The sequence below is a fragment of the Hibiscus syriacus genome, unplaced genomic scaffold (genome assembly GCF_006381635.1).
Source record: "Hibiscus syriacus cultivar Baekdansim isolate YM2019G1 unplaced genomic scaffold, ASM638163v2 tig00002799_pilon, whole genome shotgun sequence".
Taxonomy (NCBI): domain Eukaryota; kingdom Viridiplantae; phylum Streptophyta; class Magnoliopsida; order Malvales; family Malvaceae; genus Hibiscus; species Hibiscus syriacus.
This window is the reverse complement of record NW_024061945.1, coordinates 85,187-99,451: the sequence shown is the minus strand read 5'-3', so window position 1 is coordinate 99,451 and position 14,265 is coordinate 85,187. Positions and strand designations below refer to the sequence as shown.

Below are 14,265 nucleotides of genomic sequence, written 5' to 3'. Positions count from 1 at the left end.
GTGTTTTGCATTATTTTTTGGATGTATTTTGGGAGCTCCCCATTATTTTGTAAACCCAGTTTATTATGTTTTATTTTATCACTATGCATGAATTATTTTCAGTGATTATATATAGTTCTTAAAGAAAGAAAAGTTGGGTCATTATTTTGTTAGTCCCATGTAACATAATAATAAATAGATTTTTGGGTCAAACTGGATTAGGGTGTTACAATGCCCTCACAAATTTCCCGTGTTTTTACACTACCCAAAGAACAATATTAGTATTGTTCTTCCAGTACCAATATTCACGACCTGAAATGCCCTGTTCTGAGCACAAAATTGTATTTTAAACTTACTCATTCACTTCTCTGAGGCAAGTCAATCTTATTAGAGTCTTATTTAAGGTCTTAGAGTTCAAAAGAAGTCACATTTCATGCTTACAAACATCAAATGTATAATTTACCATGGATTTATTCTAGCATGCTTCATGAACTTAACTAACCATTTATGTATATTTAATGATCTACATGTGGTATGGATATGTTAGAAACATGTTACCTGATGCTAGGTTGGTCAAAATCGTCCTTGAATTACCCAAGGGTTAGCTTTTCCTTGCCCTTGCATTAGAGCTTTCATATTTTTCTTTCACTAATCAAAATAAGGAAAACAAGTTTGTTAACTCATTTAAGAACTTCGGATGATGGTAAAATGATTTATACAACTCAAGACTCTTAAAAAACAAATCGAAATCCTATTGTTTCATAAACCCCACTAAACCTACTTTTCGCTAACTCAACAAAAACTTTCAAAGGAGGGAATGAATTAAAGCTTGGGGGAGTAAAAGGTGGTTCTTACCATAGAATTAAAAAAGGATTCTTGAATTTCTTAAAGCTTCCACCTTTCCTTGGCTTGAATACGAAGAAGGAAGATGAAGAGAATGGTGAGAATGGGAAACTGTGGGATGAAAAAGAGAAAAAATGTTGTCAAAAGTGATATCATCCCATTTATTGGGTTTTCAGCTTTTATTTGAATAAATGGGTTAATTACTCGTCTAGTCCTCCTCATTTTAGTTCATAGTTAAAAGCATCCCTATTTAACTCTTATTGGGCTCATCTCAAGCCCAAATTAAATCCACTTAGGTCAAACTTTTCATAAGCTTAGGGAATTTATTCTAAGGCCCGATTGGATAGACCCGAAACTGCTAACCCATAATTCAGGGCATTATCTATAACACCATCTCTCGTATACCCGTCCGTACACGAGATATGGATGTCACATCACTTTAAAATAATGTTTTTCCTTTGAAAACCCGTAAAAATTTGTTTCAATTTGATGAACCATAAAATAAGATATTTTATTAAAAGCAACATATTAAAATTTTCACTTAATTACATTACAAAATGTTTACCATAGTTTAATTACATGCCAAATAAGTTCTTAATTCGAATAAGATTGTCCTACTGTTACTGATGAGAGTCAATTATAATTGATGATACCCGATGCTACTGCTACACTCCTTACTTAATTATCTCCGTCTTTACCTACGCGTGGAAACAACACACGTTAAGTATTTACTTAGTGAGACATATTATTATAAAATAACTTTTGTGTATACATAAGTACGTTCTTTTTATTTATTTTGTACTAAATCGTATATTCCTTAAGGATTCTATGATCCTCTTCATTTAAACTATATTTCATTCACAATTATTTTAAGTATTTTAGTATGCCTAACATACCTATCTTCCTCTATATTTTTCTACTCCATTTATCTCCTTAGTCCTAAAACTTTATTTTCATTGATAACATCTCATCATGCTTATAATACACCATTATACCATTTCCACTATGACATCCTTTTATGTTTTTATATACTATTATACATTTCATTTATGGCATTCTTCCATACCATTTATGTGTGGTTATACATTATATATATATATATATATATATATATATATATATAATCCCTTCATATCAGTTCTGCTCCACTCATTTCACAATACATTAAAATTCCTTTATTCTCTTACCCAACAGTGTTTAACCATTTATCTAACTGGAATAATTGACACTTTTCTGCCAATTGCATAGTTAAGCATTCACATCTTTTATTTTGGAATAATTTCTATTCTAATACTTATTTTTAATATCCATTAAATCACTTTTTAATTTATTATAAACCTTATACATTCGCACCCTTAGTGCTCACATGGTAATTTACAAACTTCTTATTTTTGTTCATTTATTAAGATGAACATGTAGTGCTTATACCGTTATTCCTCAACCATTTCTATAATCTATATGGTTAGCATACCCCTTACCAATATAAAGATCTATTTCATTATTATATATTTCTTATGTGTATACCCTTATGTTTCTCATACGAAAATTCATACACATAATATGAATTTCTTGTCCTTTAGCACCCAAAATGTCCAATACAGAAATTCATACACTTAGTATGAATTTCTTATCTTGTTAGAACACGAAGTGCCCTATCTAGAAATTCATACGCTTAGTATGATTTCTTAACATTTTAGCGTATGAATCGCCCTATTTGAAATTCATACACTTAGTATGATTTCTTAACATTTTAGCGTACGAAACACCCTATCTGAAATTCATACACTTAGTATGATTTCTTAACATTTTAGCGTACGAAACGCCTTATCTTAAATTCATACACTTAGTATGATTTCTTAACATTTTAGCGTACGAAACGCCCTATTTGAAATTCATACACTTAGTATGATTTCTTAATATTTTAGCGTACGAAATGCCCTATCCAAAATTCAGACACTTAGTATGATTTATTTATATTTTAGCATACAAAACGCCTTATCTGAAATTCATACACTTAGTATGATTTCTTAACATTTTAGCATACGAAACGCCCTATCTGAAATTCATAAACTTGGTATGATTTCTTAACATTTTAGCGTACGAAACGCCCTATCTGAAATTCATACACTTAGTATGATTTCTTATATTTTGCACACTTAGTACCCTTTGGAAATCACCAATTTACATTAATAAGTCATACAAATAAGTCCATCCTAACATATATGTACATATTTAAATGTACTCACCTGGTCTCAATGAACACTCTTAAGCTCTTGTTCTTTCTTGCGTATCTTACTCTACCGACCTATTCGAACTTTGCTTTCGATCAATGTCTACACAAACATGTATTGATACTTATCAGTATCCAATTGATATACTCTAATCTATCATTTCTTAAACTAAAAGAAATATTTATTTCCAAATACCCATAAATGCCCTTTTAAATCTTTCCTCACTACAATTTAGTCTAGCCTATTATTCTCATTCATTCTCATCTTTTTCAATTAATCAATTTAGTTCTCCATAATTTTAAATTCTTTCAATAAAGTCCTTAATTCAAAATTTTGGGTATTACATTACCTGCCCAATAGAGATTCAATGATATACTTTTCTAGCATACTTAATGGAATTACCCTTTAGGGAATTTGATATGATTTCGGGTATAGATTGATTATCCGAGCATGACGTTAGTTTCAAGTGCAAGGCCAGACAACGTAAGCTTAGAGTAGACCATGGGACCAAGTTAGTGATGACCAGTGAGAAATTTAGCCAGCAAGCTTAGTTTTAGCCATAAAAGCTTAGAGATTGATCGATAGTGGATGTGAGGCCTTCTTGGCTCATGTGGTCGACACCCGAATTTCAGTTCCAACACTCAAAGATATCCTAGCAGTACGAGATTTCCCTGATGTGTTCCCTGAAGAATTACCGGGTATATCACCCGAGTGTGAATTAAAGTTTAGCAGTGAGGTAATACTAGGTTCAACTCTAGTATTCATTACTCCTTATTGCATTGCACCGAAAGAACTAAAGGAGTTAAAACCTCAGATTTAAGAATTTTTAGAGAAGGGGTTCATCTAACCGAGCATCTTTATATAGAGAGCGTTGATCTTGTTCATTAGAAAGAAGGGTGGGTCGATGTGGCTGTGCATCGACTACAGGTAGTTGAACAAGTTAACCATCAAGAACCGTTATCCACTTCCTAGGATAGACAATCTCTTCGACCAACTTAGAAGATCGTGTGTATTATATAAAATTAACTTGTGGTCAGGCTACTACCAGTTGAAAGTCAATGATGCGGATATGGAGAAGACAACTTTCAGAACAAGATACAATCATTATGAGTTCCTAGTAATGCCATTTGGACTTACCAACTCCCCAGCGGTAGTCGTGGACTTGATGAACTGAGTCTTCCACCCAGACCTAGATCAGTTTGTAGTGGTATTCATTAATGACATCCTAGTGTACTCTCGATCAGAGGAGGATCATGATCAACATATTTGTATCGCCCTTCAAATACTAAGAGATAGATAGTTTTATGTTAAGTTTGGGAAGTCTGAGTTTTGGCTATCGCAGGTTTAATTCTTAGGTCATGTCGTGTCAGCAGACGACATCCAAGTCGATCCCCGAAAAATTCAAGCCATAATTAAGTGGAGCCACTTAAGAAAATATCGGAGGTGTACAATTTCTTTGGTTTATCTTGGTACTATTGTTAATTCATTCAAGGCTTCTAGATGATAGATGTCCCCCTAATCAAATTGCTCCAGAAAAAGAGTTTCTTTATGTTGGGATGAGAAGTGACAGAGAGACTTCAAATAGTTGAAGGTGATCCTATCTCAAGCTCCAGTGTTGACAAAACTAGAGTCGAGTAAAGATTTTATAGCTTTCAGTTATGTCTCATTAAATGGTCTGGGATGTATGTTGATGCATGAGGGTAAGGTTATAGCTTACGCATCCCGCCAGCTGAAACCTCACAAGCGAAACTACCCAACCCATGACTTTGAGCTAGTAGCAGTGGTGTTTGCCTTAAAGATTTGGCAGGACTACCTTTTTGGTGAGAAGTGTCACATTTTCACCGTAACAAAAGTCTCAAGTATCTACTCACTCAAAAAGGAGTTGAACCTCTGATAGCGCATATGGTTTAATTGCTTAATGATTGCGACTGTGTGATAGATTACCACCCAGAAAAGGCTAATGTAGTAATATAAGCCTTGAGTAGAAATTCAGTGACAGAGTTACGAGCTCTCTTAAAATGTTAAGTTTAATCGGTGAAGGTAAATTATTTTTAGGGGGTCGATCGTGAGTATCTATAGATGCTCAGTTTTGTAGTAAGATTCTCCATGAGGTACACTACAATCCACTTTTAATTCACCTAGGAAGTAATAAGATGTACTAGGAGCTTCATCAGTTATTTTGGTGGTCGGGCATGAAATGGGATGTGTCAGAGTCGCTAGGTGTCTAGTGTGTCAGCACGTTAAAGCGAAACCCCAGGTTCCTTCAGGATTACTCCATTATATTCAAATACCTCAGTGGAAATGAGATAATGTAACCATGGACTTTGTGACCTGGTTACCAATGACCAGACGAAAACAAGACACAGTTTGGGTCATAGTAGACCGCTTAACCAAGGTGCCCATTTCCTTCTAGTTTGGATGGACTATACCTTAGAGAGGTTAGCTTAGTTGTAAATCTGTGAGATAATGAGGTTGTAGGGTAACTGACTTCCATTATATCAAATAGAGATCCTCGATTCACTTCATGCTTCTGAAAAGCCCTTCATGAATCCTTAGGCACCAAACTACACTTCAGCATAGCTTTTCATCCTCAGATAGATGGCCAATCAGAGCGAGTTATTAGATTCTAAAGGACATGCTCCAGTGTATCATTATAGATCTAGATGGTAGCTAGGAAGACCACTTGCCTTTAGTGAAGTTTTCCTATAAATAACAGTTTCCAGTCAAGCATTAAGATGGCTCCTCTTGAGGCCTTGTATGTGAGAAAATGTAGGACTTCGCTATGTTGAGCAGAACTCGGTAAGGGTAAGATGATAGGTCTAGACTCAATCAAAAAACGTTTTGTTGATCCAGAACCGACTAAAAGAGGCTTCAAACAGACAGAGGTCTTACGTAGACCTGAAACACAAGGATATAGACTTCACAGTAGGGGACAAGGTGTTCCTTAAGATTTCCCTATGGAAGAAATTTCTTAATTTCGAGCGCAAGGGAAAGTTGACCCGGTGCTTCATTCAACTTTACGAGGTACTAAAGAGGGTCGGACCAGTGGCTTATAGGTTAGCCTTACCACCAGAACTAGAGCAGATCTATAACGTGTTCCATGTATCTATGCTTAGGAGATACCGTTATGATCCTTCTCATATCATACCCCTAGAGCAGATCGAGGTCAACCTAGACATGACCTATAAAGAAGAGCTAGTAAGAGTTTTAGCAAGGAATATGAATGAGGTAAGGAACAAGATGATCCCTTTAGTGAATGTGTGGTAGAGGAACCATGGTGTTGAGGAAGCAGCTTGAGAAACCGAGGAGAACATGCAGCTTCAATATCCTCACCTCTTATATACATATAAATTTAGAAGATAAAATTTCTAATTGGGAGGGGAGAGTTATAGCGCCTCAAATATCGGGTAAGTAGTTTAAGGTAACCCGAAATTATTTAGACAGACCTATTAGCTTTGTAAGGCAGGTTGGTCTATTTGGGATTTGATTTTGGCTTGGATTGAGCCCAATTGACCTATAAAGGATGACTTTGAATTGTAACCAAAGATTGAGGGACCAAGGAACTAATTATACCATTTTTGTTTTCAAAAGATGAAAACCATTAAGATTTGATGATATCACATCTGAAGCATTCCTCATATCTCTTTTTTACCATTCTCCTTGTCTTCTTCTTTTTCCCTTTAAAAGCCTCTCCAGTTTCCTTAACATCTCAAAAGAAGATAGAAACTTTATAATATTTCAAACCCAATTTAACAACCTAAAGGTAAGAACTTCAATCCCCTCGTTCCAAGCTTCAATTCAAGTTCTCTCTTGCAAGATTTGGCCTTAGTTTTCAAAAATGGGTTTTGTGGGGGTTTAAGGAACATGTAGATTTTGATCCATTTCCAAAGATATTTAGCCTTGAGAAGTGTTTTTAAACTCTTTTTAAACTCAAAATTTAGTTAGTAAATCAAGTGTTTTATTTCTTGCTTAGTGAGAAAAGTTAGAGAAAGAACCAAAGCTAGAAGGAAAGATAAACTTGTCCTGGGTTGAGCCTTTGACATTTTCAGCAGCTTAGAAATCAAAGGTTACACACTTCTACTTATCTCTACCACACATAGATCATTAGGTGTATTTTGGTAGGTTGCATGAGCTATGAAGCATGTCCATAGTAGATTGCATCATTTGACGTTTTAGCATGTTAAAAAGCCTTTTTATGATCCCCTTAATCATCTATAAGACTTAAATAACAAATGAGAACCAAAGTACGACGTTCGGGATGAAAGTTAGTATTTTTCATGCTCAAAATAGGGTATTTTTGGCACAAGTATCGATACTGGAAGAATATTATCATTATTTTTCTTCATATGTTAAAACAAAGGGGTTTTGGGCTTGAGGTATTGAAACTAATGTAATTAGTTATAGGTCAGGTATCGATTCTCTTGGGGTGGTATCGATACCAAAGTTACAAATCAGATTCCAATAGCCATTTTTGGTATCGGTACTCAAGGGAGTATCGATACCCAAGGTAGAGTATATATACTTTCAGTAGGGGTATCGATACTAAGATATTTTTCAAAACATCAAACCTAGTTTTGGTATCGATACTCAGGCTAGTATCGATACCCCATCACTAGAGTATCGATACTCAGCCAAGAGTATCGATACTACATTTCCCAAATCAGCCATATCAGTTAGTAGGTATCGATACCAAAAGGTGGGTATCGATACTCAGGGTTTAGTATCGAATACTGAAGGGATAGTATCACTACTAGCGGATAGTTTTGGACAAGTAATATAAAGATTAAGGGATTTGGCTCGAGGGGACTAATAACATCAGAATATCAGTAAATAAAACTACAAGTGAGAACAATAATTAATATCAGAACAGCTAGAAATAGTAACATCTAGGATTACATAAAACTAACCTTGTTTGATACTTGGGAAACAACCAGGACACCCGAGTCTCTTTAGCAGAACATGATAGTCAGTTGGATATCCAGTCAGTTCCAAGGCACTTCAGTAGCTGACTTGGTGCAGATGGACCAAGACTAGATGTAGTAAGTTAGTGGGTATACATTTACGATGCAGCTCCAGACCTCACCCTAGATACCTGAGGGTATCTCAGAAAGGCTAGAGGAGTATGTGAGCGTCGAGATGCAGAACCCTCAACTACACCATGATGCCTACTTCAACATGTTAGATCAGTATTAGCATGTCTTCATACCTATGCCACTTGCATTCTCATCTAGTGAATGTATTTAGTATAGTACAGTTATTAGCGTGGCACTGAACTCGTAAGTTCAGCATTCGGAATGTGTTTTCGTGTGTAGGTTCATAGGTAACTAGTAGCGAAGCATTATCGTTGAAAACAGTTCCAGACCTACTGAGGCATTTAGAGTGCGTCTTGAGTTATTCTTAGAGGGCATATACTCTTTATAGACCCTTAGGTATTCCATCGTAACTCTTTTAATTTAAACTCAGTATTGTACTATTTTGGTTATATTTTGGGAGCTCTCTATATTTTGTAAACTCATATTATTATCATGTTTTATTTTATTTACTATGGATAGATTTTATCAATTGGTTTTAATCATATATTTTAAAGAAAGTTTTTGGTTAGTCACTTTAGCGGTCCCGTGTGTCATCGTAATCCATGAATCTTTGGGTCGAACTAGATTAGGGTGCTACAGTTTATGGATGGTTAATAGTTTTGATTAGCCAAAATGGTCGGTTAACTGTTATAATCCGGTTATGAAAATTTTGTAACCGTAACCTAATTGTTAAAATGGGTTCACTGCTAACGGTTAATCGTTATTAACAGTTTGGTTACAGGTTTATCGTAGGTTAACCTATTATGATTATCATTCAAATTTATTTTTATAATTCATGCTACAAAAAATGTTTAACACTTAACATACACTAACACCGGTGTAAGTGAATAAAAAAAAGTGCAGCACTTAACACATACTTACACTGATGTAAGTGAATAAAATAAAAGGGTGTAGCACTTAACACATACTTACACTGGTGTAAATATATACATCTCCCAATATCTTAGTAACTAACAATAAACACATAATTATATTGGTGTAAATATGTTTCTATATTTTCAAAGAAATAAAAAATATATATTAAGTTATTTATATACAAATTTTATTAAAAATATATATATAAATTATGTACATCTCCCAATATCTTAGTACCTAAAAATAAACACATAATTATATTGGTGTATGTATGTGTAATACCTGATTTTTGTCCGGCCTAGTTTTCTTTTCCAAAGCCCAAACATTTTATTGAAGTAGATTTCGAAGCCAAAGACATCAACCGAACTGCAACAAATTTTCAAGCAAGATCCAAATATTTTTAGGACATTATATCTTCTTGAGATAGAACCTCCTTTCCGTCATCTTTCTAATGCATTTTGAAACACCTCAATCGTACATCAGAAACTCAAGATATGCTAATTTTAGCAAAGATAGTGCATGCAGAAAATTAGATACGGGTCCAATACGGGAATTTTTAATTTATTTCAAAATTTCAATTATTTTATTGATTATTTGTGAATAAATTCAGCTCTGTACTTTCCTTAATTTATTTAGGGTAATTTAGTATATTTCATTATGCTAATATTACTTTTCTTAATTAATGTATTTAACATTAATGAAAAGATTTTAGGGTTTTTTGCTATTAGGATTTTTCGGAACCTATAAATAGGCACTCTTATTTTTGAAATGGGGGGAGACGATAACCGGAAAAATACAAGCAATAAAAGAAAAACTTTGACGAAAGGCAATTCGTTCGCTTTATTTTTGTTTTTTCACTTTGTTCAATTTCGATCTTGTTTTTATTATCTTCTTTTTTTAAATTTTTTTTAGGAGAAAAACCAAAGAACAAGGAAAAAAGGTCTTTTAAAGTAACCTTTATAGATTTATCCTTACTTGAGCTTTATTAGTGAAAACCGATAATCTTTCCATTTTTTTACCTTTATTTTTTTCTTTTTATTTCAATCGATCACGTCCTTGATTTTACTTAAAAACTCCGTGGGACTAGAGAAAACCGAGGAATGAAGAACAAAGGCTTTTAAATCATCTTTATAGATTTATCATTCCTTGAGGTTTTTCGATGAAAATTAATGGTGGAACTTAAATGATTATTTATTTATTTATTTTGATCGAATTTTAATTTTTTTGGATTTTATATTCGATTAAATGACATGATCTGTTACCCTTAGAGGATTCACACTCTTTAAACGGGTAGGAGATATTTATGATCATAGTCCCTCGAAGCGTCCTTAAAATATCATTTTGATCCTTTTCTTTATATCTTAGTTTGTTTTAATTTGAATCTTTGATTTTGTTTTGTTTTATTCTAACCCCTTTGCTACTTTTAGTTTAATTTTTTGTTTTAATTTAAATCATAGAGTAGTTATTGTTTTACATTTCATAAATTTATGCGGGATTTCTTTTTGGTTTATTTCTTTCCTTTATTTTCTTTTTAAGTAATTTCTGTTTAATTTTAATGTTTTGTTTGGTTGCCGTATTATACATACATAACTCATGCATTTGTTCGTTTCCTGTTTTCTATTATGCTATGTTTTTTTTTTTTATTATGTTTCAATTCATGCCATGTTTTATTTTATTGTCATTTTAATTTAATTATTTTATTGTTAATTTTTTATTGTATGCTATCTGTTTTGATTTTGACACTTTGTTTTAATTTGTTAATTGCTCTACTTATTATGTTTTAATACAATTTGTCTTATTCTGATTCTTTGATTTTGATTTGTTTCTTTACTTTATAATTCATTTAGTTTCAACATTTTCCTTTTTTTCAGATTTCAAGTTTAGTCGAAATTATTTTGTTTAAATCACATTATTTATCATTTATATAATGGTACCCGTGACTCGTCTAGCTCATGTGTGCAGATCATATCCAAGTTTTCTCTCTCTTTATTTTATAAACCACTTAACTTATTTTATTTTAGAATAACCAATTCGTCATGGTAAATAATTTGAATCGAATTTAATTTTTTTATTTAAAGTTATTAATTTTCGTAATTAAAATGAACGGATAATCTTGTGGTACTGAAAGAGCGATTTGGGGGTGCTCATCATTTCCCGATCGTAAATGACTCCCAAATTCGACAAAATCACTGGTAAGACGCAGATTCGGTAAACAGACAAAATCAAGGTGTCCGATCCACCAAACTCCAAAGTGATCAGTAGCGACTCCATCATAATTCCAAGCAAAGGTGCGAACACAGGACCACCTGAAGGACCGTTACGACAGTATGTTTCTATATTTTCAAAGTAATAAATATATATATATATATATATATATATATATATATATATATATATTAAGCTATTTGTATACAAATTTTATTAAATATATCTATATATATTATAAATAATAAAAAATTATATTAAATTATTTGTGTAAAAATAAGAAAATAGAAATATAATTATAAATTTAATTTATTAACGGTTAACCATTTATCAAAATTCGTAACCGTTAACAATCATTTTTAGTTAACCGAAACATTTTAGTATTAACAGTTTGGTTAATTAATCTGTTAAATATAACGGTTATATCGATTAACGGTTACGAGTTTTTTTTTTTTTTGCACACTATAGTGGACATTAGCTTTTTCTAAAGCTGATTACTAATTGAATATAATAAAAAATTTTGATGATTATGTGATAAGTTAATATATAAATATGTAATTACTGGTAAAAAAAAGTAAAAAATAATTTAATATATCGTTAATTTTTTTGTAATTTTTTTATTTAATATATCGCAAACATAATGACAACAAATTATAATATAATTCTGCTTATAAAATAGTTCTTTTACGTTGTTAGTAAAAAAAATGTCTTTGATTAATGATATGATATTTACATAATTAAAACAATAAAATAAATATTCTTATTATAACATATAAAATAATGATTATTTAATCTCAGATAATATTATTCGAACATGAATCATCTAAAAAACATTCAAAACATAAACCTTTTATTGCCTGAACATTTATTTTTTTTTTCTCTCGAAATCAAAGAAATTTAAACCAAATTTTTAATTTTACCTTGGATCAACCCACAATCTTCAACGTTTAATTAACCTAAAAATTGAGATATATTACTTTTCATCGATATATCCATCATTCGAATTTGATTAAAAATATGGATGTGAGAAGAAAGTTTTAGGAGTCTCTTTGCATAAACTTACCAAAAAATGAACTTCATTAAAGACTTATAATAAAGTAAAATTTGATAGTTTAATGATAAAATTAAAAAATTTAAAAGTTGATGAAATAGGATCTGAAAATCAAATGACTATATGCGTAGTTTACCCAAAAGAAAATTTGCGTTTACTCTCTTCAAAATCAATATAGTGGTAAAATTATACTTTAATCGACACAAAAGAGTGCGTTCATTTTGACCCTGAAGGAAATTTCCAGCTTAGCCCCGGTTCCAAAGTTCTGGTTGTTGGGGTCTTCAGTTTCCACGCCACACCTCTCTAGTGGAGCTAAAAGCAAGAGGATTAATTATTCTTAGTTTCGCCAAGTTTTTGGGTTGGTAGTTTGGAGTGGACGGACGGCACTGGAATTTTCATCTCCGGTGGTCTCCTTGTTCTCCCTCGTCTGCTCTCAGGTCATCTCACTTTAAAGAGATCGAGATGGAAGTTATTGTGTCAAGTGTTGCTGATGCTGCGCTCTCCGCTTGCTTCCGCTCCCTATGCGAAACTCTGTCGTCCCCCGACTTCCTCAAATTCACACGCGACGAGCAGCTCGCAGCCGAAATGAACAAGTGGCAGAAGCTCTTGCGTCAAATGAATGCCTCGCTCGAGGATGCCGAAGAGAAGCAAATCACGAGCCTTGCCGTCGAACACTGGCTCGACGAATTACAGCATGTTGCTTTTGATGTCGAGGATGTCGTCGACGACCTCGCCACCGAGACTTTGCGGCGGAAATTAACGGAGCACACTCGGCAGCCTTCGGCAAGCACTAATAAGGTATGGAAGTTTATCGTCCCATCGTGTTTCCGTGCTATCAATATGAATATTATTAAGTTTGATGCCGAGATCAAACCGAAAATACAAGAAATTACTGCAAGATTGGATGAGTTGGTGGTACAAAAGAGGATTTTGAAGTTAGAAGAGATTGTTAAAGGTGGGTCTGAGAAGGTGCTTCAGAGAGTCACTACTTCTCTTGTTGATGAGTCTCGTGTTTATGGTAGGGAAAGTGATGCAGATGCCGTTGTGAACTTGTTGATGATGGATGGCGGAGAAATTGGTGAAGGCAAAATCGGTGTGGTTTCGATTTTAGGTATGGGAGGGTTAGGGAAAACTACTCTTGCTCAGTTAGTTTACAAGGATGTTCGAATCGAGGCTTCATTCGAGTTGAGAGCCTGGGTGTGTGTCTCCGAGGAATTCGATGTTCTTAAGGTGACAAAGACCTTGATTCATGCTGTTGCTTCCGATATCGATGAGTCGAAGGATTGGAATTCACTTCAAGTGCAGCTCGAGGAGGAGTTGCGGGGAAGAAAATTTCTGATTGTTTTAGATGGCATGTGGAATGAGAATTATGACCATTGGGATCTTCTATGCAGACCCTTTGCTGCAGGGGCTGCCGGGAGTAAAATACTTGTCACGACTCGGAATGAATCGGTTGCGGCTAGCTGTGGGGGATGCCGGCACCATTTGAAGAAACTGTCGAATGATGATTGTCTCTTGATATTAACCTGTCATGCTCTCAGAGCCAAGAATTTCGATGAATACTTGAATTTAAAAGCCGTTGGCGAGCGGATAGTGGAAAGGTGCAAAGGGTTGCCACTTGCCGCTAAGACCTTGGGAGGACTACTTAGGACTAAAGTGAATCAGGGTGAATGGGAGGACATTCTGACGAGCAAGATATGGGATTTGCCTGACAAAAGAACTGGCATAATGCCGGCTCTGAGATTGAGCTACCTTCATCTTCCTTCCCTTTTGAAACGATGCTTTGCTTATTGCGCCATATTCCCAAAGGATAACGAATTCGACAAGGACGAGCTGGTTCTCTTGTGGATGGCGGAGGGTTTCTTACAACAGCCAAGAGGAGGTGCACGAATGGAGGATTTAGGTTCAAAATGTTTTAACGAGTTACTCTCGCGATCGTTTTTCCAACAATCGAGCAGCAACCAAACGCAATTTGTGTGCATGACCTCATAAATGACTTGGCTAAATC

At 34.0% G+C, this 14,265-nt stretch overlaps 1 protein-coding gene across 1 annotated transcript; it reads left to right on the top strand.

The window, feature by feature from the left end:
• Positions 1–12,494: 12,494 nt before the first annotated feature.
• LOC120151041 (putative disease resistance RPP13-like protein 1) lies at positions 12,495–14,249 on the top strand. The gene has a single exon (XM_039163598.1). It carries the CDS (start codon positions 12,720–12,722, stop codon positions 14,247–14,249), a length of 1,530 nt encoding a protein of 509 aa, XP_039019529.1. The 5' UTR covers positions 12,495–12,719.
• Positions 14,250–14,265: the final 16 nt, after the last annotated feature.